General features: G+C 42.7%; 1 protein-coding gene across 2 annotated transcripts in view; it reads left to right on the top strand.

The window, feature by feature from the left end:
- The window catches only part of LOC311515273 (interleukin-1 receptor-like 2), a 51,625-nt gene that overhangs the window by 22,118 nt on the left and 4,039 nt on the right, over nucleotides 1–25,468 (top strand). For both annotated transcript variants that reach the window (XM_084618231.1, XM_084618232.1), the window contains exons 6-12: nucleotides 4,017–4,203; nucleotides 6,535–6,697; nucleotides 12,908–12,973; nucleotides 16,840–16,963; nucleotides 19,036–19,172; nucleotides 19,848–19,991; nucleotides 22,120–22,287. In XM_084618231.1, coding sequence (XP_084474357.1) covers nucleotides 4,017–4,203; nucleotides 6,535–6,697; nucleotides 12,908–12,973; nucleotides 16,840–16,963; nucleotides 19,036–19,172; nucleotides 19,848–19,991; nucleotides 22,120–22,287 — 989 coding nt within the window. The remainder of the gene's footprint in view (nucleotides 1–4,016; nucleotides 4,204–6,534; nucleotides 6,698–12,907; nucleotides 12,974–16,839; nucleotides 16,964–19,035; nucleotides 19,173–19,847; nucleotides 19,992–22,119; nucleotides 22,288–25,468) is intronic.

Below are 25,468 nucleotides of genomic sequence, written 5' to 3'. Positions count from 1 at the left end.
CCTGGCCAGTCATGAAACTGGTTTTCAAAGCTTCTCTGATGCTTACCACGCCCACCTGTGCTCTTCTAACCACCCTGGTGTCTGGCTGTCCGTAACCAGCAGCCAGCCGATTTGCCTCAACCTCCCACCCCGCCATAAACGTCTCCCCCTTACTCTCACAGATATTGTGGAGCACACAGCAAGCAGTAATAACAGTGGGAATATTGGTTTTGCTGAGGTCTAAGCGAGTCAGTAAACTGCGCCAGCGCGCCTTTAAACGTCCAAATGCACATTCTACCACCATTCTGCACTTGCTCAGCCTGTAGTTGAACAGCTCCTGACTACTGTCCAGGCTGCCTGTGTACGGCTTCATGAGCCATGGCATTAAGGGGTAGGCTGGGTCCCCAAGGATACATATAGGCATTTCAACATCCCCAAGGGTTATTTTCTGGTCTGGGAATAAAGTCCCTTCCTGCAGCTTTTGAAACAGACCAGAGTTCCTGAAGATGCGAGCGTCATGTACCTTTCCCGGCCATCCCACGTTGATGTTGGTGAAACGTCCCTTGTGATCCACCAGAGCTTGCAGCACTATTGAAAAGTACCCCTTGCGGTTTATGTACTCGGCGGCTTGGTGCTCCGGTGCCAAGATAGGGATATGGGTTCCGTCAATGGCCCCACCACAGTTCGGGAATCCCATTGCAGCAAAGCCATCCACTATGACCTGCACATTTCCCAGGCTCACTACCCTTGATATCAGCAGATCTTTGATTGCGTGGGCTACTTGCATCACAGCAGCCCCAACAGCAGATTTGCCCACTCCAAATTGATTCCCAACTGACCGGTAGCTGTCTGGCGTTGCAGCTTCCACAGGGCTATCGCCACTCGCTTCTCAACTGTGAGGGCTGCTCTCATCTTGGTATTCATGCGCCTCATGGCAGGGGAAAGCAAGTCACAAAGTTCCATGAAAGTGCCCTTACGCATGCGAAAGTTTCGCAGCCACTGGGAATGGTCCCAGACCTGCAACACTATGCGGTCCCACCAGTCTGTGCTTGTTTCCCGAGCCCAGAATCGGCGTTCCACAGCATGAACCTGCCGCATTAGCACCATGATGCATGCATTGTCAGGGCCCATGCTTTCAGAGAAATCTGTGTCCATGTCCTGATCACTCACGTGACCGCGCTGACGTCGCCTCTCGCCCGGTATCACTTTGCCAGGTTCTGGTGCTGCATATACTGCTGGATAATGCGTGTGGTGTTTAATGTGCTCCTAATTGCCAAAGTGAGCTGAGCGGCCTCCATTCTTGCCTTGGTATGGCGTCCGCACAGAAAAAAGGCGCGGAATGATTGTCTGCCGTTGCTCTGACGCAGGGAGGGGCAACTGAGGACACGGCTTACAGGGTTGGCTTCAGGGAGCTAAAACCAAGAAAGGGGGTGTCTTTACATCAAGGAGTATTTCAGGCAGGACTTCACGGAGGGTTCCAATAAGAAATGGTGCACATAAGTTATTGTTCTTATTGGAACAAGGAGGTTAGCCTGGCCTCTGATTGATACATGGCTAGATTTACCTCGCTGCACCTTCTCTGTGAGTGACTGCAGTGTGACCTAGAGGAATGGGTCCCCTAGACAGGGGAGGAGGCAAATGTGTACAAAACAAATCTGGTCTATTTCTTGTTTTGATCCACTCCATCTATCTTTTACATCTTTGGCTGGCAGCAGACGGTGCAGAAGGATTGCATGCCATCCACATCTCATGGCTGCTCGGCAGAAGATGGTACAGTACGACTGCTAGCCATCCTCATCTCTTGCCTGCCTGGCAGAAAATGGTACAGTACAACTGCTAGCAATCCGTATCGCCTGCCTGCTCACCATAAGACTGTTCAATAGGACTGACTGCAGGACTAAAGAGAATGGCCTGGTCAAGTCACTCCAAATTTAGTCCCTGCGCCCATGTCTGTCCAGGCGCTCCCAGCTGACGTGGCCAGGAGCACTTCGGACACGATGAGGACGGCTACCAGTCATACTGCACCATCTGCTGCCAGAAGGCAATGGGTTGCTGCTACTGTGTAGCAAAGCCGTACTGCGTCTGCCAGCACCCAGGAGACATAGGGTGACGGTTACCTGAGCGGGCTCCTTGCTTGCCGTGGTATGGCGTCTGCACAGGTAACTCAGGAAAAAAGGCACGAAACGATTGTCTGCCCTTGCTTTCACGGAGGGAGGGAGGGAACGGGGGCCTGACGATATGTACCCAGAACCACCCGCGACAATGTTTTAGCCCCATCAGAGTGCTCCATTGTGACTGCTCTGGACAGCACTCTCAGATGCACGATTGTTTGCTGTTGCTCTGACGCAGGGAGGGGCGACTGAGGACACGGCTTACAGGGTTGGCTTCAGGGAGCTAAAATCAACAAAGGGGGTGTCTTTACATCAAGGAGTATTTCAGGCAGGACTTCACAGAGGGTTCCAATAATGGTGCACCTAAGTTATTGTTCTTATTGGAACAAGGAGGTTAGCCTGGCCTCTGATTGATATATGGCTAGATTTACCTCGCTGCACCTTCTCTGTGAGTGACTGCAGTGTGCCTAGAAGAATGAGTCCCCTAGACGGGGGAGAGGGGGAAGCAAATGAATACAGAACAAATCTGGTCTATTTCTTGTTTTGATCCACTCCATCTATCTTTTACATCTTTGGCTGGCAGCAGACGGTGCAGAAGGATTGCATGCCATCCACATCTCATGGCCGCTCGGCAGAAGATGGTACAGTATGACTGCTAGCCATCCTCATCTCTTGCCTGCCCGGCAGAAGATGGTACAGTACGACTGCTAGCAATCCGTATCGCCTGCCTGCTCACCATAAGATGGTTCAATACGACTAACTGCAGGACTAAAGAGAATGGCCTGGTCAAGTCACTCCAAATTTAGTCCCTGCGCCCATGTCTGTCCAGGCGCTCCCAGCCGACGTGGCCAGGAGCACTTCGGACATGACGATGACGGCTACCAGTAGTACTGTACCGTCTGCTGCCACAAGGCAAGGGGTTGCTGCTACTGTGTAGCAATGCCATACCGCGTCTGCCAGCAATGGGTTGCTGCTACTGTGTAGCAAAGCCGTACTGCGTCTGCCAGCACCCAGGAGACATAGGGTGACGGTTACCTGAGCGGGCTCCATGCTTGCCGTGGTATGGCGTCTGCACAGGTAATTCAGGAAAAAAGGCGCAAAACGATTGTCTGCCCTTGCTTTCACGGAGGGAGGGAGGGAACGGGGGCCTGACAATATGTACCCAGAACCACCCGCGAGAATGTTTTAGCCCCATCAGGCATTGGGATCTCAACCCAGAATTCCAATGGGCAGCGGAGACTGCGGGAACTGTGGGATAGCTATCCACAGTGCAATGCTCCGGAAGTCGACTCTAGCCTCGGTACTGTGGAAGCACTCCGCCGAGTTAATGCACTTAGAGCATTTTCTGTGGGGACACACACACTCGAATATATAAAACCGATTTCTAAAAAACCAACTTCTATAAATTCGACCTTATTCCATAGTGTAGACATACCCCTAGTGTAGACCAAAGCTTGGAAGGGGGATTGGCAGAGCACCAGATTTGGAGGAGTGCAACGGCGAGCTTTACACCACATGTGTGTACATGCTGATCAGCATTCTGTGCAGTTTAGTTGCTCCTCAGGATCTGTCTCTTAATTTGTTCATAGTTTGTGGAATGTCATACCTGACCATGTTGTCTTCTCTTCTCTTTTTTTTTGTAATCGTATGGGCTTTGTGGTTTATGGAATGAATGAAGGAATTGATGCTAGGGAAAGTAGAGCTGGCAGGGGGAGTGGGGTAGGAAATTCTTGTTACAGGATCCTCTGACAGTCGATGTGCTAGACAGCAATGGATTTGCTTCTGGGGGGAACTATGTTCCCAACTTTCCAGCCTGATGTTAAAGCTTCATTAGAACTGGCTAAAGAGAAAGGGTAGTAGGTATGAAAAGGATATAAGTATGAAAAATATTAGAACTGTAATTCACCTGCTTTATTTTCATTACAGGAATTTAACAAGCTGCAACAAAATATATTTCAATGTAATCGTTTTCAAAAATACTGCTGGTTTGTGTTTTAATGGGGATTTTTTCTATGCTCAAGAGATACCAGCATCATCAAATGAAAAGATTGTGTGTCCTCATCTAGACTATTTCAGAGATGAGAAAAATACTTTACACATTCACTGGTATAAGGTATAAGACCATGTGGGGTCTGTCCCCTATTTCATTTTCAGCCACTGTTTTGTGTTTTAACTGATGTTTAGAATTGGTAATGGAGGGTGGGGAGAAAGAATAGATCATATGACTTTTTTTTCTGTGACATGGGATGTACATGTGAGGAGACTTGTGTGTCACGGTGAAATTACTATAATAAAGTGTAGATAAGCATGTCTATTTTAGCTGCCCACATGACACGCAAGGGGCTTATTGTTTTGAAGGTGATTTCATCTTCCCCTTCCCTCATATCGAACAAAAAAGGGGACCTTAACAACATATATACGTAGTTACATAGTAGGGTGATTGTGTTCTTGAAGAGGCTGGCCTGATGTGTAGCCAGACTTCAGTGTGAGTTGAGGATGCTGAGCCCATCGCAGCACTGAGTCCTGTCTTGGTAGACCCCTGTGGCTGTGCGGAGCTCACTGCAGAATCAGACCCTAAATGAGTACCTGCTATGCACAAATGACTAAAATTCTGCCTATGGTGTATTAGGAGGAAAATAGGGAAAAAAAACCCTCGGTGATGTTTTAGTTTTAACTGGGGCTGTCAAGTGATTAAAAAAGTTAATTGTGATTTAATCACATTGTTAATCAAAGAATAACATTTATTTAAATATTTTTGGATGTTTTCTACATTTTCAAATATATTGATTTTAATTACACAGAATACAAAGTGTACAGTGCTCACTTTATATTTTTTATTACAAATGTTTGCACTGTAAAAACCAAAAGAAATAGTATTTTTCAATTCACCTAATACAAGTACTGTAGTGCAATCTCTTTATCTTGAAAGTTGAACTTACAAATGTAGATTTTTTTTGTTACACAACTGCACTCAAAAACAAAACAAATGTAAAACTTCAAAGCCTACAAGTCCACTCAGTTCTACTTCTTATTCAGCCAATCGCTAAGACAAACAAGTTTGTTTACACTTACAGGAGATAATGCTGCCCTTTTCTTATTTACAATGTTACCAGAAAGTGAGAACAGACATTTATTTGCATGGCAGTTTTGTAGCTGGCATTGCAAGGTATTTACGTGCCAGATGTGCTAAAGAGTCATAGTCCCTTCATACTTCAACCACCATTCCAGGGGACATGCGTCCATGCTGATGACTGGTTCTGCTTGATAACAATCCAAAGCAGTGTGGACCGACGTATGTTCATTTTCATTGTCTGAGTCAGATGCCTCCAGCAGAAGGTTTATTTTTCCTTTTTGGTGGTTTGGGTTTTGTAGTTTCCGCATCGGAGTGTTGCTCTTTTAAAACTTCTGAAAGCACTTCCGATTCTTAAACCTTGGGTTGAGTGCTGTAGCTATCTTTAGAAGTATCACATTGGTACCTTCTTTGCATTTTGTCAAATCTGCAGTGAAAGTGTTCTTAAAATGAACAACATGTTCTGGGTCATCATCCGAGACTGCTATAACGTGAAATATGTGCAGAATGCATGTAAAACAGAGCAGGAGACATACAGTTCTCCCCACAAGGAGTTCAGTCACAAATTTAATTAACCACATTATTATTTTTAATGAGCATCATCAGCATAGAAGCAGTCCTCTGGAATGGTGGCTGAAACATGAAGGGACATACAAATGTTTAGAGTATCTGGCACGTAAATATCTTGCAATGCTGGCTACAAAAGTGCCATGCAAATAAATATCTGTTCTCAATTTCTGGTAACATTGTAAATAAGAAGAGGGCAGCATTATCTCCTGTAAGTGTAAACAATCTTGTTTGTCTTAGCGATTGGCTGAACAAGAAGTAGGACTGAGTGGACTTGTAGACTTTGAAGTTTTACATTTGTTTTGTTTTTGAGTGCAGTTGTGTAACAAAAAAATCTACATTTGTAAGTTCAACTTTCATGACAAAGAGATTACACTATGTACTTGTTTGAGGTGAACTGAAAAATACTATTTCTTTTGTTGATAATTTTTACGATGCAAATATTTGTAATAAAAATAATATACACTTTGATTTCAATTACAACACAGAATACAATATATATGAAAATGTAGAGAAACATCCAAAATATTTAATAAATTTTAATTGGTAGTCTATTGTTTAACAGTGCAATTAAAACTGCAATTGTGATTAATTTTTTTAATCTCGATTAATTTTTTTGAGTTAATTGCATGAGTTAACTGTGATTAATCGAAAACCCTAGTTTCAACATAAAATTCATATTGAACCTAACTGGTGAAATTACCTTGCCCCATTCCATGGGAAGGAATATTTGAATTGGATATTTTTGGAGTACTGTATTCTTATTCTCTGTCTGTGATTTAACAGAGCACTTTCTGTTGTGTTTAGGAATGTAATCTGATTGACAATGAAAGATTTCTAAATTGGAATGATGATCTCATAATAATTAGTGCGAATGTAAATGATTCAGGAAATTACATATGCAAAATGACATATAATTATATGGGAAAAGAATATAATATTTCACGAAACATTTATGTAACTGTTATAGGTAAGTCTTGTTTTTATTCTTCAGTGCATTTGTAGAGTTCAATGTTACTTTTTTTTGCAAATCCAGAAGTTTTGGTCAATTCATCGGTTAGTGTGGATTCAAAGGAATACCAAATTTGACCACTAAGATAATCGTTTGTTAGTAATTCTTATATAACTTTAAGGGAGAGCTAGAAGACTGAAAAACACTATTAATATTATTTTTGTTTGTTTGTATTACAATAAAATAAATAGAGACTCCAGTCAGGATTTAGGGTCCAGTTGTGTTAGGAGCTGTACAAACACACAGGAAAACACAGGCCTTGTCTGGATTAGTTTACAATATAAGGGCCTGTTCTAAACTGGGGATGGATGTACTGGTGTAACAGCACTGGTACTATATATTGAAGGTTTCAGAGTAGCAGCCGTGTTAGTCTGTATTCGCAAAAAGAAAAGGAGTACTTGTGGCACCCTACAGACTAACCAATTTATTTGAGCATAAGCTTTCGTGAGCTACAGCTTACTTCATCGGGTGCATCCATGATGATACATAGGATGCATCCGATGAAGTGAGCTGTAGCTCACGAAAGCTTATGCTCAAATAAATTGGTTAGTCTCTAAGGTGCCACAAGTCCTCCTTTTCTTTTTATATATTGAAGCAAACTCCAGGGGGAATGCACTCCCCTGATGTAAAATGAGGCTTGCACTAGTGTGACTTCCCATGATTTGAAACTGGGAGCATTTGTATTGGTGCACGGCACTAATGCAAACCCCCCAGCGCAAGCTATTTTACACTGGTAAAGTGCATCTACGCTGAGGGCTTGCATCAGTGCAGCTGCACCAGTACGAATACTCTCAACACAGACAGGTCCTGATTTTAAGACCGGATGTGACAGTTGGGTTTAAGAAACAGTTGGAGGAAGGAAAATTGCAACAGGGATAAGATCTGGTGGTCTAGCTAGTGCTCAATTTGATTGGCTAAATAATCCCCAGCTGAGGAGAGGAAAAGACTCTAAAGCCACCTTCCCACTCCCTTGATTCTGGGGATGAAAAAGCCCCTGTCCCAGGTGACCACTCCACCATGTACTCTGGCCCCACCTTTCCCTTGCCCAGGTGCTGCCCGCACAGAGTAAGGTGGGAGTGCATGGTGCAGAGTTAGCTTTGCCAGTTTTATACCAGGGCAATTTCTAACTGCTCTTTAAGAGCAGATTTTGGGCTGCCTTGGCCCTCAAAGCAGCACGAATGACCAAGATAGCAGCTGAAGATCTGGCCGGATGAGTTAGATTCATTTTTCTGTATGATCCCCTTTTCCTACTTTGCTGATTTGTGTTTTTATTTTTCCCCTTCTTAAAATTAAATACATCTTTATTCTTGTTCTTAAAACCTATTTTTGTAGCCATTACCTTTTCCACATTCTTAAAGTACTGTATTCACTGCACTTGACAGTTTTTCTAATAGTATTTAAACTGCTGCTTTCTCCAGTGTTTTCATGAGGTTATTTTTAATAATCACCACCTTTGTTTATTTACCCCTACATTTTTAAAGCTACTGCCTTTACTTATTTTGTATATTAATTTAAATAAAAAACCATAGTCAAAGTAACTCATCCTGTTACTTGGCTACTTCTCGTCCACTGCCCCTGCCAGTCACTGCTGTTTCCTAGTCAACAAAGTGTCTTTTAGGAGCACAGAATAGCCGCAGCCAATAAAAGCAGTAAGCACTGAAAGTCAGTGATTGCTGCTTGAAACCTGAATGTCCCAGGGTGTTAGCCGACGGCCAAGGATGTTTGGTGAGGTGCCAGCTATGCCCGTTTATACCATCCGTGACTTTAACCGCTAGGATGCACTGTCCCTTCGCGGCGGGCAGCCCGGGCTAGGCTGACGGATGCCCCAAGGTCCTAAACACCCGTGACTTTAACTGGTAGAGCTCAGAGCTCCTTCGCAGCGGGCAGTCAATACTGACTGACAGGTGCCCCAATGGCAGCACTAAGAGCCTCTCCACACCCGTGACTTTAACTGCTAGAGCTCAGAGCTCCTTCGCAGCGGGCAGCCAGGATTGACTGACAGGTGCCCCAAGAGTTTGCCCCGTGGAGGCGGCACAACTCAACGCTAGGCTCTTAGTACTCTCACCTAATGGCCAGGCTTTAGAGCCAAAACGGCTGAGGTTCTTTAATTGTGTTGGCTGCTTTACAGTAAACCAGAGAAAACAAGTCAGGCTTATGCATAAATGGTTACCAAAATTTATTAAGCTAGATTCTAATCATGTGGTTACAAAATTGCTAGTGCCTACTTATTTAAATGTAGAGATGTTACACACACAAACAAGTTACAAAACTGAAGCCACAATCCCAAAGAAAGAAAACAAAGTATAGAGCTCTATTTCAAAATATGTGTACACTAAAGATAGGAGATCAGGTGTGGGTGCTTCTTACCCTCCTTGCATCTCTCAATTCCAGCGGTGCCAAGCCAGGATCGGTCACTCAATTCCGCGGAAAGACGAATAAGGGACAAGGCGTAGGGACCCTCTTAGCTGCAGAAGCCTTGGGAGGCTGTCACTTATCTGACCAGCAGATAGATAGTGAAAAGCACTCAAAAATCATGGTGCTGTAGGTTCCCTACTTATACCTCTGTACTCCTTTATTCTCTTTCTCCTTTCTTATGCCAAATTGAGGCTGGTCTGTCTGGGTGACACCAGCTTTCGCAAGAGTAGTTTACACTTGCAAGGGAGAGAAACAATAAGTGTCGACTACTGGACATTTCTTTTATCAGGGTAAATATTTTCCCACCTAGGGTGTTGGTGTGTGTGCATCACGCTATTTAGTAGGGGCTAAGAGCCATGTCTGTCACAGGGCCTCTGCCTGCTGTGAGCTTAATCCTTGTATCTGTTCCCAGCGGCACATTGTAGCAGCACACCTGTGCTTTCACAGCTTCAAAGGCTGTGCTGGAATATATGTTAAGTGCCCTGTTCCGGCTTCCTCCTGTGTTTCCAGCAATGCTGGTCTGAGGGGGGGCTGGCTGTCTGGCTACACAGGGAAGTAGAGGAACATGGTAAGGAGCAGGGATGTTGGAGGGACTATGCTGTGGATCAGGATGAAGGGGGAAGTGTATAGGGGCAGCCGGGGCATGGGGAGGGATGGGGGTGCTAAAGGGACATTGGAAGAGGAGTGCAGCTCTGTGGGTGGCTGGGGAGGGGGTGAAAGTTGGTTGGGAGAAGATGAGTATGAGAGATACTAGGTCTCTGCAGAGGGACATAATATATGTCAGCCGATAGTTACCCATGTGAATAACTCAGTGTTGACACATGTTAAAAATACACCTAGAAAGTTCCACACACAACACTTAATTAACTTTAAGTTAAGGTTACCAGACTGTGCATCCGATCAACTCAAACTGCAAAAAAACAAAGAAACAAGCAGTTAGGACATTCAACCCCATATGCTCCAGTCATCAGTTGCCCTTCTGAACCTCAGCTACCTCTCTCCACCCTCACTCTGACCAATCAATGTGCATCCTTAATTCCAACCATAAATATAATGCACCATCACATGCAGATCTCAGTTTTGTAATTTCTATATAAAAATGACCGCCAGATTTAGAACAGTCATTAACACAGATCACCAACTCACATCGCTGTTCCTAAACATTATAGACAACTAATCTCACAGCCATCTTTGGCAATTTGATTCTCTCCTTTACTTCCTTACACATATCATTGCAGAGCCACACTAGAGCTACATGGAATGTAACATCTGAAAGCCACAGACAGTAACTCTGTATTAATCATCAAAACATCTGAACTTACAGGGATGAAGTTGAGGCTGCACATTGGTTCAAGGTGGAGATACGTGGCGTGTGAAAGGGAGGCTGAGAAGGGGAACTTATGAGTGGAATGTGAACTGGGTGTTTAAATGACTTAATAGCTTATTTCCTCTGGGTTTTTTTTAATGGTCAGAGTTGGTGAGAGATGCAGTCTAGCAACCTTAACTTGCTGTATTTGGTGTTTTTTCTTCTTAATATCCCCAGCTCAGGGAGTTATGAGAATGTGAGAATCTCTGCTTTTTGCACAAAAGTATGTTTCTAACACTCATGAATGCAGAGAAGAACATGAAGATGCGACCCTAATGCACCCTGAAGGTTGCCAAACCAGAAGGCAAATAAAAAGTACTCAAAATTTCTTTTTTTTTTTTTTAAAAAAATATCATTTTTAAGCCAATCTCTCAGTTATTTTGGTGCATTGCTTTTGAACACTTGGGTTGACAATTTGGTAAGACTGAGTTTACTTAATCCTTGGGGGGGGGGGAATATGTATAATAATGCTACTATTTGTAAAGCATTCTGGGATCCTTCAGGGCACAAAAAGACATGTAGTTACATGTGAAATAGTGAAGAGGGACATAATATGTGTCAGCTGATAGCTTTCCATGTGAATAGAGTCCTCTTATTAGCAGCCCCTCTGTTTTCAGCAAAAAGTTGCTGCTGTTAGACAATTGCCAGTAAGTGGAAGGAGGTTTGCAGGGCTGCAGCCAGGGATGGAAGCGCTGGTACGTGCTGATCCTGGGCCCCAGAATAGGCCGCAGGTAGGGCAGCCGTGGGGAAGAGGGCTGCTGCCTGGATGCTGGGGCTTTCCATAGGAAGCGAGGGCACTGGGGGCCTAACCGGTACCTCTCCGTGAGCTCTCCAGGCTGCATCCTGCCCTGGCACTGGGGGCCCAGGCTCAGCACATCCCAGCATCCCCATAAGCCGTGGAAAGCCCTGGCTGCAGCCAGATGTGCAGGACTGCAGCCAGGGAAGGAAGCACTGGGGGATGCTGAGCCTGGTCCCCTTGTTTCAGGACAAAACACAGCCTGGAGAACGCAGGGAGAGGTGCCATGCAGTGCTTGGTGCCATGCCCAGTGCTTCCTTCCCTCTCTGCAGCCCTAGAGGGAAGCTCTTGGACATACTGAGCACTAGCTGCAGACAGGTTTGTGAGGCTTCCACTCACAAAGACAGGATAGTGGGTCATTGGATGGACTGTTGGTCTGATGCAGTGTGGCCATTCTTATATTCTTCGGCAGTCTGGAAGGAGGCACTGGGACAGACCGAGCACCAGCCGCCGGTAGGTTGAGGGCCTACAGCTGGGGAAGACACATCCCAGTCCTTCCGACCGTGGCTGCAAACCTTCCTGCAGCTGTGGCTTTCCACAAAAACTGTTTTCAGTAGCTGATGTGCCTGTTGCCAGTATACAGACCAATTAACAAAATGTTTCTGCTAACCAAAAGTGGTTGTTCTCCAGGTTGTTACTAAGCAGTGTCTACTGTACTGTTATTCACACCTGGAGCACTATAGCCATAATTGTAATGCTAAAGTGAATTATAATTAACTAATGCTTTGTGGAGCCACTCTGGTCCAGGAGCTGTAGCGCTGGATTGGGTCTTCAGAGACCTGGGTTCTAATCCTGCCACTGCTTGGCTTGGGGCAAGTTGCTTCACTTCTGTTCCTCTCTCTGCCCTATACCTGTCTTGTCTGTTTAGATCATAGAGTCTTTAGAGGAAAGGATTGTCTCTTACTATGTGCCTGTACAGTGTCTGACATGCTGGGGCCTGTGGGAATAAGAAATGTGATGGAGTGGCATAGTTTAAAGGTTTTATTAGTATAAGTTTGGGCTGACCCTGTCATCCATCACAAATTAAGCACAACTGTTTGACAAGAAAACTGTTCTGATTTTTCTACAAAACTGATATTTTTAAGGTATTTGCAAGTATTTCTGGTATTTAACTTGATGTAGTTAATCTTTTTTTGGGGGGGGGGGGCGGGGGGGCGGGAAGGTGGTCTGGATTAAGTAGAGAACTGTTATCCTGGACACTACAAATAAGGATGGAGCGGGGAGAGTGAAGGGTTGTTGATATTTTGGGATACTGTAACTGTTAATGTGTTTTACCTCTTCCCCTGGTTTTCTCGGTCTGTTTGTTGTTTTATGGAAGTTCTTCAGAAAGAAAAGAACAAGCAAACGCAAAACAAACATATAGAAACATACTTTCTGAAAAAGTTTGAGGTTCTTTTCATTGCAAAGGAACAGTAAGGGCTACAGGCAAAAGTTTTGTGTTCTTGTTTTGCAGTTCATCTATAAACCACTCCTGCTTGTTAGTGGTATTTCTAAACTAGTGCTGTACAAAATATCCTTGCCATTACTTTTGATTATTTCTGATAAAATTTTGTATTTATGCATGTGCTTTTGTTTTTTTTTAAATTTTTAGAGACCCCACTGAAGAAGAAAACTGAAATTCTTTATCCAAGAAACAATACAATTGAAGTGGAACTTGGTAAGAAATGGGCTCATCGCACATTATAAAAATTGAGAGTCTTTTGTCTCATTGTCAATTCATAACCCCTTTATTATGGTCCTCAGACTTCTTGAGTCTGGGAAACCTTTCCTGTATTTTCCCAAAATTAATTGAACCTCCATTTACATTATTATTATTTTATTATTATTTTTTAAAGGGGATAAAGGGGTGGTTCCTCATCTATCTCCTGTCAATCATCTTGGGATTGCTAAAAAGGCTGAGGCTCCGGCTGGACTTCTTACATGGCTGAAGTAGCAGCTGCAAAGTGGTTGATTTGATATCTTTTGACCATCCTACATAAATATTGAGTAACTTGCAGTGAAGAGGGTAAAGGGGAGGTTCAGAAAAGGGCAATGAGAAAAATTAGGGATGGGGAAAAATTCTTAGTGAAGCAAGATTGAATAGATTTTGATTGTTTACCTTAGAAAGGAGATGAACAAGAGGGGACTTGATAGACGTCTTCCCCACAAGCAAATGAAACCCCACCCTGCTCCAAGCAGAATTTTGATTCCAAAAAGGGAAAAGTGCCAGAGACTGCATGGTCTGCTTGGGACTGTACTACTGCTATTGATTTCGTGTGGAAGATGTTCAGATGCCATGTTGAGGGGCAGCAATATAAAACCCGAAGACAGATAAAAGTATATACAATAATAAATTATATCGAAGGTAGTAGCTTCTGCCCTTCTCGTCTCCTAACACAATGAGAAGTCTTTCAATTAAAGTAAAAAAGTGGCAGATGCGAAACTAAGTGCTTTTGGCACAACATGTAATTAGATTGTAGAACTTGCTGTCACAGGAAGTCTTTGAGCCCCAAATTTAGCAAGGTTCAAAAACTGTTTTGGATGTTGATAGAGAGAGCCACACTTTTTACAGTTAATGATATGATTAAGAAGAATAGCCACACTTTTTTACAGTTCATGATATGATTTATTTTGGACAGGATATTAAACCCCATGCTTCAGGGCTTTAGCCCATGTCTAACTATTAGAGATCAGGATGAGACCCAGTGTGGAGGGCAGCTTATTTCACATCTTCCTACCACAGGGTTCTTATACTTCCCTCTGAAGTATCTGGCACTAACTTTTGTCAGAGGTAGAGCACTGTACTAGATGGACCTCAGATCTGATCCAATGTGGCAATTCCTATGTTCTTAAATACTTTCTAATGAATTGGGGTGGGGGGATCTATGTCCCTTTCCCAAATGCCAGGGGCTCCCACCCTGATTCAGTGTTTCATGTTTCACCTTCCAAGGCTTGCCTTTAAAAGGGACTTGAAAAGGCGGCTGGGGAGAAAGGGTAAGTGATGTTTTTCCTGCTTTGAGAAGTCTAAACAAATCCCGGTAATATGTTTTCAAATTTAAAAATAAAAACCCGATAGAAGCTGGGACTGGACTTGATAATTGTCCAGCTCTGTTCTCTTCCTCTGAAGCATCTGTTGCTGGCCACTTTTGGAAGACAGGATACTGGGTTAGATGGACCATAGGTCTGATCCATTATGGCCATTCTTAAGTTCTTAACCAAACCTGCATTTTTGTATCTTTTTAGACTGTCCAGTCGTGTCTTTCCTGTCTGTGTGTGTGTGCGTGCGGGGGGGAGGGGAATAGGAAAGAATGGAATGGGATTCGGAACCAGATTCACTTGCAGACTGAGACGTGCGTTGTGATCTTTCTCAGCCCTTAAGTGAAGAGCTGGGGAATGTCGAAGCTTTAACAGATTTTTTTTTCCCATTAGATCTTCAAATCTTTATAGGATGTTTTACTTAAATAGATGTTAACAAAAACAAACATAACAGAGTTTTAAACAGCCTGGATAAATGCCACTCCTTTCAGGCCCTGATCCTACAAACACTTATTCACATGAGTAACTTCACACATGTTTTTACTGGATTGGGCCTTAATCAAATTTCCCTTGCTTGTATTTGGAATATCATAATTCTACCAGTTTTCCAATTGTTCGTAGAGTCAGGGAAAATAAAGCAGGCAAGACTTGAATTTCTAATGTTTAAGGGTTTTCCCCCCCTTTTCTTTAAACAAACCCTCACTTCATGTCACCTTTGTCTGTTGAAAAGAAACAACAAAGGCACAAATCTATGTGTTTTCCTTTGTGGGTCACCTTTAATCCTAGAAATGGAAAAAAATGAAATGCTTATCACAAATAAAATTCAAGCAAAAATTGTATAATTAACAACAACAAAAAAAAGTCACTGCTTTTGTTGCTTCATGTCCTGTATGCTGTTTGGCTTATGAATTCTTTAGGGCAAGACCCTTTACTCCTGAGGCAGTTGTGCGCCGCTGTACATGCTCAGAATTCATGTTCCATGCAGAGTTTTTTCCCCGCAGTAAATACATTCTGCCCAAGAAGTGCTGCAGTTCTGCCTTTTGCCTACAAGAGGCCGTTGTGGCACCAGAACAGCTGGCTGACTGGCATTAACAGCTAGCAGTCAGCTGTGTTCATTACAGCAGCCTGCTGGTGGAGCCAGAGTGGGGCATATGGGGTTGCTGGGAGGGTCATGAACTGGGGTCCAGAAGGGCTAATGGGGAGCACAGGCTGGGACTTGGGTTCAGGAGCTAGTTGGCTGACAGCATTGAGCCAGGGCCTGAATGGGAAGGGGCTCCAGCGCCATATGATGATGGGGGATAGGAGGGCTATATGGGGATGGGGGTAGATGTGCCTTACTGAAGGGGAGAGACTTGGGGTCAGCCAGGGTCTGCATGGGAGAGGTTCCCCAACTCCCTAAGAATCCCCCCACCCAAAGAAACTGTTCCATACTTTTCCCACCCACACCCAACAACCCTACGAGTTCAATCCAAGGCTCCTTTCTGCTCCCTCATCTCCTCTGTTACCCTCGACTCCCCCAAGTCTTTGCACTGCTTCTGTGGGGTGCAGAAATACAGTTCTGTGTTGTAGTTTAAATGAATTGCTCAAAGTTCTGTATTAATATGCCTATTAAGGAATCTATTTGTCAAAAAAAAAAAAATTTCCTGAATCTTTTTTTTTGTTTTGTTATCTGTATTGTTACAGACATACTTGCTGACAGGTATTTTGAAATAAATTACCAAAAATAATTGCAACTGGTGTGTTTATACTGTGTTATTTTGACAAATAAAATGTTCAGAATTTTGCAGAATTTTAAAATATCGTGTACAGAATTTTTAGGTGCAGAATTCCCCCAGGAGTAGCCCTTGTCTTCATACTTTTGTGAAAAAGCTTTTAGTTCTCTTTTGGTGCTATACCATCCATAATAAAAAGTGGTTCTGGAATTCTACTTTCAACAAATATGATGTTTTGTCTTCTACAATAAGAGTCTGTCCAGCACACTTCAAGAAAATTTTTGCAGGATAAAGAGCAACTGATTTTGTCCTAGTGATCTGCTGATCTGGACCAAATGTAAAAAATGACAAGGGTTGTGATATATTTAAACCTCTCCTAATTGTTGTGGATGGAAGAGTTTTGTATTCGTTCTTTTATGAATTTTCTACTTTGACCTTTTCAAGCTTCGCACTGAAGCCATAAACCTGAGAGAACATTATTTCATCCATAGATGTGTCAAATTTAAGAAGCAATTATGGTCATTTTGTTCAAAATAGAATTAACATATTTATTCTCTGGAGGGATTAATTTACTGGGCTCTTTATAATTTGCTAGGTTAGCGCTTGTAAAACAGCTGATGGTCTGACAAGGGATCTTCATAATTCTGCAAACTCCCTCCTTCGTTCTGTCAGATTACTCTTTAGATGTTTACTGGCGTTGGTTGCTAATGTTTCCCATGTTCCTTTACATGAGTGGATCTCATGACTTTGCAGAGTAAACGATATCTCATGGCCATTTTCTAATGCTATTTTTCAGGGTCCAGTGTTATCGTGGACTGCAACGTATCAAGTTTTAAAGATAGCTCAATTGGTATATCCTGGAAAGTCAATAATACTTTAGTCAATTTTTTGTTTATGGGGAGAGTTCAAGAGGGAAATCAGTAAGTATACTTGCATATAAAAATGCATATCAGTTGATCACTGACTGCAATGTATGACAATACCCTTAGTGTTTGTAATGCCTTTCTTTGCTTCCCAGGAGGGATCCTAATTCTGTGTTTCTTAGAGACCAATTTGGACAACTAGTATCCTACTAAACTTCAATGGAGTCTAGGAGAAAAAATAACATGGATACTTCGGAACATATTGCTTTACAAAAAAATCTGTTCACTGGGCAAGGCACCACTCAGGGGCTATAACCCCCAAGCATCACCAGTCTGCATTGGTTCTCCCCCTTCCCCCAAAGAAAAATATTCCTGAAAATTAAGCGTATGAGCTACTGAAGCAAATCTGTCCAACAGCTGCATATGGAAACCTCATGTGCTTTTTAGAAAGTAGAATACTAGCAGTTTTGCCAACCCTGAGAGGTCAAAAATAATGAGTTAGGTTCTCCAAAATAGCAAAATTGTCTCAAAAAATCATGAGATTTATAAACATAGATTTGGGGTTCTTTCTATTTGCCTTTTGGTTTTTGGGGTGCACTTGGGTCAGATTTTTAAGCTTTTCTCTTCAACTATGAGGGCTAGAAATGTTTTCTTTTTAAATGAAGACTGAGATTCTCAAGAAATTATTCAGTTACATGAGCTGAGGCTTTCAGAAAAATGCCAAATATCATGAGACTTTGTAATAAAATCGTAGAAATTATAGGGTAGGGAAGGGACCTTGAGAGGTCATCTAGTGCAGCCCCCCTTGCTGATGGAGGACCTAGATCAGTGGTGGGCAGCCTGCGGGCCACACGAGGCCCATCAGGGTAAACCGCTGGTGGGCTGCCAGACAGTTTGCTTACATTTGCACGGCCACCTGCAGCTCCCAGTGGCTGCGGTTTGCTGTTCCTGGCCAACAGGAGGTGCGGGTGGCTGTGCAAACGTAAATAATCTATCTGGTGGCCTGCCAGCGGGATTACCCTGACAGGCCACATGCGGTCCGCAGGTTGCCCACCACTAACCTAGACCATCCCAGACAGGTGTTTGTCTAATCTGTTGTTAACATCCTCCAATGATGGGGATTCGACAGCCTCCCTTGGTACTCTATTCCAGTACTTACCTAATATACAAATAGAAGGTTTTCCTACTATCTAACCTCAATCTCCTTTGCTGAAGATTAAGCCAATTACTACTTATCGTAGCTTCAGCGGGCAAGGGGTACAATTGCTCAGCATCCCCTTTGTAACAGCCCTGACTGTGTTTTGAAGACTGCTACCAGATCCCACCTCAGTCTTACTTTCTCAAGACTAAACATATCCCGGTGTTTTTTTAACCTTTCTTCATCGGCCGTGTTTTCTAAACCTTTTATTGTTTTTTGTGGGCTTTCTTCAAATTGTCCACATATTTCTCAAAGTGTGGCTCCCCAAACTGGATACAGTATTCCAGCTGAGGCCTCCCCAGTGCCAAGTAGAGTGGAACAATTAGCTCCTGTCACTTACATACAACACTCGTGTTGATGCACCCTGGAATATTAGCCTTTTTTGCAACTGCATCACATTGTTGGCTCATACTCAATTATGTTTACTGCTTTCCCTTTATCCACTTTGTCAGTAACCTTGTCAAAGAAGGAAATTAGGTTGGTTTGGTGTGGTTTGTTCTTGACAAATCCAAGTTGGCTATTACTTATCACTGTCTTATCCTCTATATGCTTACAAATCGATTGTTTGAAATATGAGAGTTGGCAGCACTGTCATAGAATTGCCTCATGTCTTTCTCACTGGGCAATGATAGCATGAATAAGATTCTTACATGTATGTAAATCTAGTCTATTTTGATTGAGAGCTCCTAGTGCTATCTCATTATGTGTCTACACATGAGGCCATGCTCTTGACTGGAGCTGCGAGGTACATCTATAATTCAGATAATTTATAATCATAGACTCCAGATATCTGTCTGTTTTGAAAAGATTCAGGCACATTTCAGACATGTCTGAAGATAAAATATAACCATTGTCCTGTTTTGTTTTCAAATGAAGAAACCTGCCTAATGCCACTTTTATTATTTTAATTATTCACTACCTTTTTGGATAGAGAAGATTCTTTTCCCGATGGGTACTTATTCTCTACAGTGACACTCAGCATCACAGAAGTGAAGCAGGAGGATTATGGACGTCAGTTTGTGTGTCATGCCGGTGAAGTTGCAGCCTACATTGCATTAAGACAGTCAGGTCAGGCCTTCAGTCTTAATAATGTTCTGAACTGCTCTTGTAGTCAGGACTTAATTTAAAAAAGAGATGAGGGGAACACTTTGAAAAGGGACAGACAAAGGGTGTGTGAAAATTTGGGATAATGGGCAGGAAAGAGGCTATAAAATCATTGTAAATCGTGGAGTAGCTTAATTAATGTCAAAGGAGTTACTATAGATTTACTGATCGGATTATTCACCAAAACATCAGCGGTAAGGCAGATGGAGTAGAATACATAAGGAAAAGCAAATTCTGAATTTGCACCAGACATCTGGTTCTGAAAGTGGTGCTTCTCCAGCCAGAGAACCAAGCGTTCTGTGTTTCCATGTGTCCAGTCAAGACAGCATAAATTTCAAGTATTGAATACCTTCAATGAACTGCTTACAAACAAGCTGTAGAACTAGAATTATTTGTCATCAATTATTTGGAATAATGAATACATTCAAGAAAATCACAATCAGTTTGCAGATAATTCATGAACAGAAAAAGAGGAGAGAGATGTCAGATTTTTGTTATCAATTATTCACAGTTATAACTGTCTTTAGGCAGCTTAAAAGGGCTCTAATTTCAGAATTCTACACAATTTTGTTTGAATGTTCCTAACTTGACCAGTGCTACCACTTCAATATATTACATATTTTTCCTTTGCTGATGTAGTTCGAAATTTTCAAGGATACTTGACTGGAGGACTCCTTGCACCAGTGTTTGTAATAGTTGTTGTCATATTAATCTACAAGTATTTCAAGGTTGACATTGTGCTCTGGTATCGAAAATCCTGTCGTCCTTTTCTGAGTAAAGAAGGTAGGTGTGTATAGCCATGTAGCTAATGTACATGGCATAGAATCCCAGGATTCATTAAGAATTCTTAAGTGAATAAGAAGCTACATTTATTTTGTGTAGCCTTTTTAAGGGGGAGCAGATGCAGGAAATGTCCCTGAATGAGCAAGCTTGTTTGGAATTTCCGTCTGTGTGTTGTGTTGTGTTTGCAATATGGATGATGAAAAGATTGAGTACCAGATTTTTAAAAGGGCTTCTACTCAGTGTCCTTTTTTGCAGACACAGTCTTTTCCAATGTATTTTACACACAGTCAGTTAAGAGTGCAAATCCTCTCTTTTAGATGCTGAAGTACTTCAGTATGGCCATCTTAGGCCTGGGCTACACTGCGGGGGAGGTGGTTCGAACTAAGATACGCAACTTCAGCTATGCTGTTTGCCTAGCTGAATTCAAAGTATCTTATTTCAACTTACCTGGCCGTCCTCACGGCGGCAAGTCGACCACGGTGGCTCCCTGATCTACGCCGCTTACTCCTCCTGCCAAGGTGGTGTACAGGCATCAATTCGGGGATTGATTTATTGCGTCTAGACGAGACGTGATAAATCGATCCCCGATAGATCGAGCCGGCAGGTAGTGAAGACGTACCCTTAGTGGTGTCATTTTTATTTGTATTGTGATAGTACCGAGAAGCCCAGAGACCTCTTGTGCTAGGCTCTGTACAAACATATAGCAAAATGATGATCATCTCTGCACTGAATAGTTTACAGTTTAAGACTCCATAGACAACAGGTGGATATGATGAACAGTGAAGGGGAACACAAGGTACCAATGGAATGATACTGGTTAGCATGATAAGCAGTGGTCACAGAACACCGCTATTCTAATCATTGTCCAGTGTAAGTATCATAACAGAGATGGAGGGGTTTGAAGGAGGGCAATGCAGTACTTTTGTAGATATTGATATGGCTCTCCTATGAGGCATAAGGACAGGATGGGAGAAAGTGTGCTTGTTGGAAAACATTATAATTTTAACTGTAAGATGTGAAACTACGATTCGCTGAAGGTGGAAAAAAAATATGGGTGCAGTCTTTGAAAGTGCAAAATGTGCTCCAACAAAAAAGGAAGTCTGCTATTTTAAAATCTGGGCTTAGATGCACTTTGAACAGAGGGTGTGAAATGCCTTATATATGTAAGCTATCAGACGTTGGCTCGTGTAGGTAGAAAAGCAGATATGTAAATCTGCTAGAAACATAAACCTGAAAAAAGGTTTATCTGCTCTCTGCTTTGCAGGGAAACTCTTTCTAACTGCGAGACATGCATACTACAGAATACTTATATCTGCAGAGCAGGTCTTGTAATGAAAGGCTGATGTCACCAAGAGCTACTGCTGCAAGAGCTACATTGACAAGGTGACAATGTGATAAGGTAGTTTATTGCTCAGTGTTAAAACAGAAATCAGGGTAGTTCTCAACCTTTCCAGATGACTGTTCCACTTTCAGGGGTCTGATTTGTCTTGCATACCCCACGTTTCACCTCAGTTAAAAACTCTGGCTTCGGCTTCAGCACCGCATGGTAGGGCTTGAGCTTCGGCTTTCTGCCCTGGGCCCCAGTGAGTCTAACGCTGGCTCGGGAGACCCCATTGAAATGAACTCCCAGTTTGAGGATCGCTGATATAGTATATAGAGCAGTATAAACAAGTCCTTGTCTGTATGAAATTTTAGTTTGTACTGACTTAGGTAGTGCTTTTTTATGTAGCCTGTTGTTAAACTAGGCAAATATCTAGATGAGTTGATGTACCCCCTGGAAGACCTCTGAGTACTCTCAGGGATGCACATACCCCTGGTTGAGAACCACTGTGCTAAGGCAGCAGTGAAGAACTTCTAGCCAGCCCTGCAACTCTTAGTATTTTTCATTCTAGATAGGTAGTAAATTTGGGCAATTTTTAAATTTGCCTGAATAATTAAATGCAATTATGGTGGTATTTTTTGCAGCATTTAACAAAGATTACTTTATTATTAACCTGTGGTTATTTGTATGTTCTATTCAAACAATTAACTCATGCAATAAAGTTTAAAATAGAAAAGGTGGGAAAATATTCTTCTTCCTTTAAAGTAATTTTTGTCTTACAAATCTCACTGCTTCTGTCTTGTTCAGTTTCAGATGGGAAGATCTATGATGCATATGTATTTTATCCAAAAATCAACAAAGTAGATTGCATCTACCCACCAGATAACTTTGTGCTAACGCTGCTTCCTGAGGTCTTAGAGAGACAGTGTGGATATAATCTGTTTATACTTGGAAGAGATGATCTACCAGGAAAAGGTAAAATGAAAAATCATGGTATTCTCTCACTGCCTTTAAAGTAGAACTGGGTGAGTTTTTTCATCATTCTCTTTAAATACTAGAGCAGGGTAGGAAAGTTTTACATCACTGTGGTCCCATGGATCACATCATGACACAAAGGCAGGAGATTAAGGCAACAATTTTTATAATAGTAATTTCCGAAATATGGATGCTCTGAAATATTTTAAATTGGAACTAGGTTGGAATGGAACTACTAGTGGGAGGAGAGGCGGCCACTTGGCAACAAAACCCAATGTGTCTCCAAGCTGAACTTCAGTAGAAAGAGGTCAAGGGAAGAGAATAGCTTGCCTAAAGGTTTTGGATACTACACCTAGAAAGGGGAAGGTTCAGGGTTCCTCTCCCAAGCAAAATTCATGCAATACTTCACACCCAATCTTCTCTTAATTCCTGCTTCAGGTTAAGTATTGGCAGCGTTCCCCATAGTCCCTGAATTCTCAGTGCTTCAAGAAGGGCTGGTTCTAGCACTGTGTCCTATGTGTGACTGACCAAAAGCATTGGTCCTGGCAGGATATACTCTTCTATCTGATTCTTGTATTGGTTTCATATTTTTGTTATCCCATCTCTGGTTTTCTCTCTCTCTCCAATGTTTTTTGTCCTGTTGTCCCTCCTCTGCAGTCTTCCCCTGATCCCTCATTTCCTTTCATTTCAGATTTGATTTTCCTTTCTCTCTTTATTTCCTCTTCCCCCATCTCATGTTTCCCTTTCATTTTTTCATCTCCTCCATGGATCCTTCAGTTGCACCGTTTTGTTTGTAGGGGGAACTTCATTGCTGGCCCCACTTGCCCCACAATACAGACAAACCCTTGAAATTTTGGGTATCTTTGCCTCTTTCTGAGAATGTTCAGTGAAGTTTGCTTCCACTTACCCTTTTCACCTTTCCCTGTGACATACTCCACCTTTTCCCCATACCCTGTAGATAACATGAGACTGCTGCTGCTTGTGCTCCCATGTGATGGGCTTTACACATCTCCCACTAGGTGGCACTCTGCTCCTAAATCTCTCTGCAATATGTCTGTGGGCAGAGTTCGGAATAGAGTGTTTTTGGCATCATAGGAGCAACTCTTTCTTGTTCCACTTTTCCTAGTCTTAAAGGTAAGAGCAGTGCTCTGGGAGGGAGGAAAGGCTAATCTGCTAGTGATCTCAGAGAGGGCAAGAGATCTGGTATGATATAGAACATCAAGAAGTTGATTGGTTTTAGTACAATAAAACCTAACCAGTTGGTACTGGATGTTTGTTCTTTCTAATACTTCTGCACTATCCCATTTGCTTACTATAGAAAAGACATTTTTTCACTGTTAACATGTTCTTATTTTGTACTGTATATTTACATTTATATTAAAACATCAGAATAAAAAATTGCTTCTGAGGTAATTGATTTTGAAATATGGCTATAAAGCAAAATGGATTTTTTTTGTTACTAGTTATAATTGTAGAATTCATATTTCTGAAAGAAATCTTTAAATAGAGAGAATTTGTTTTTAGTAACATTTTTAATTGATTTTCATCTGGGGTAGTGAAAAGTAGCAATAAACATTATTCTTTGAGTGCTGGCCCCTATGTGTATTCCACTGTGGATATGCATTCACTCAATGCACCTGGAGCCAGAGAACTTCGAAAGCAGTGTCTGTTGGTCCACACACACATGCCCCGAGGCTTACCTCGTGCCTCTGACTGAGGAGGTAAAGGCAAGGCGGACCGACTGCGTCTCAGCTCAGAATCTCTAGAGTCCAAAGCTTTGGCTTTCTCTTTTATTTATTAATAGATATCTGTCAATAGTTTTTATAGTTCTAGAATTTTAAAGTTTTTATCTGATAGTTTTAATGTTTTCTGGTTATTTAGTCAGTCTCTCCCGACCTGGAGGGCACCCCATCACCCCCCCAATTTGGGTACTGGACTATGCCCAGAACTCTGGGCTTCAAAATTTGTGCTTCCTCCCTGCAATCCTTCTCAGTCAGTGACGACCACCAATGCTACATGTGCTACCTTGGGGGAGTCCACATCATGGCAAGGGCAGGAACTTTGCCACAGGAAGCACCTAATGGAAAATGCCATGAGGCAGCAATCAGACGTATGCTGGGGGTGGGGGAGTCCCCCAGCCCGGATCAGCCTGATTCTGAAAAGAGTGCACCTCCTGCCATGAAGTCTGACTCAGGAGCAAAGAAGTCTATCCCCACAGATCCCTTGATGGGGTCTTGTTGGGAGAGTAGGGAGCATTCTCATGAGCATTAGGCTAAGTCCTTTTCCAAATCCTCTTTGAAGAAGTCAGATTCAGCCCTGTCTAAACCGAGCAAGTCTATAAGCTCAGCCCTAGAAAACCTAGTAAGTCCTATGTCTTAGAGCTATGACAAGGAAACCTACAAGTCTAGGGCTCCGTTGGCACCAGATCGCAATCTGTCACCTGCAGACCACTAAGTCCAACATCTCCCTACTCCCACACACCTTTTGGGGTTGTTTAGCACTCTTTTTCAACAGCTGGAGTACAGTGGATAAATGGGTGCTGAACATCATCCATTCTGTCTGTACGATAGAGTTTATGTCCCTTCCCCCTCCAAAACTTCCTTCCTCACCCCCTCTTGGGGGCCACTCTCATGATAAGATTCTCAAAGTGGAATCCCTCTTTCAGTGGGAAGTGATAGAGAAGGTTGCTCTTTAGTACCAAGGGTGGGGGTTTTACTTGACATACTGGGGTCAGACTATATCCTCTCAAAGAATCCCAAAATGGATCTCTGACTGTTTAATTCCCCCCCCACACACACACACATAGGGTAAGAGCTCATTCCACAAGAGTGCAAGCAGCATCTCTGGCATCGCTTCAAGAGATGCTGCTACTTTATACCTGCAAAGCAGTTACAAGGAGCTCCATCCACGTTTGTGAGACACTATGCCTTGGTACAGGACTCCTCTGCCGATACATCTTTTGGAATCACAATCCTTCATTTGGCTCTGCCATCTACAACCTCTCACCCTCCTCCTATCTGAGTACTGCGTGTCAGTCACCCACAGTGAACGCCCATAGGGACCAGCACTTGAAGAGAAAGTTACTTACCTTTTAGTAACTGGAAATTCTTCAAGATGTGTAGTCCTATCTGTATTCCTCTACCTGTCCTCCTTCCCCTCTGCTTTGGATCTTCTGTGATTT

The sequence above is a fragment of the Lepidochelys olivacea genome (assembly GCF_965140295.1).
Source record: "Lepidochelys olivacea isolate rLepOli2 genome assembly, chromosome: 1".
NCBI lineage: Eukaryota > Metazoa > Chordata > Testudines > Cheloniidae > Lepidochelys > Lepidochelys olivacea.
This window is presented reverse-complemented; position numbering and strand designations above follow the sequence as displayed.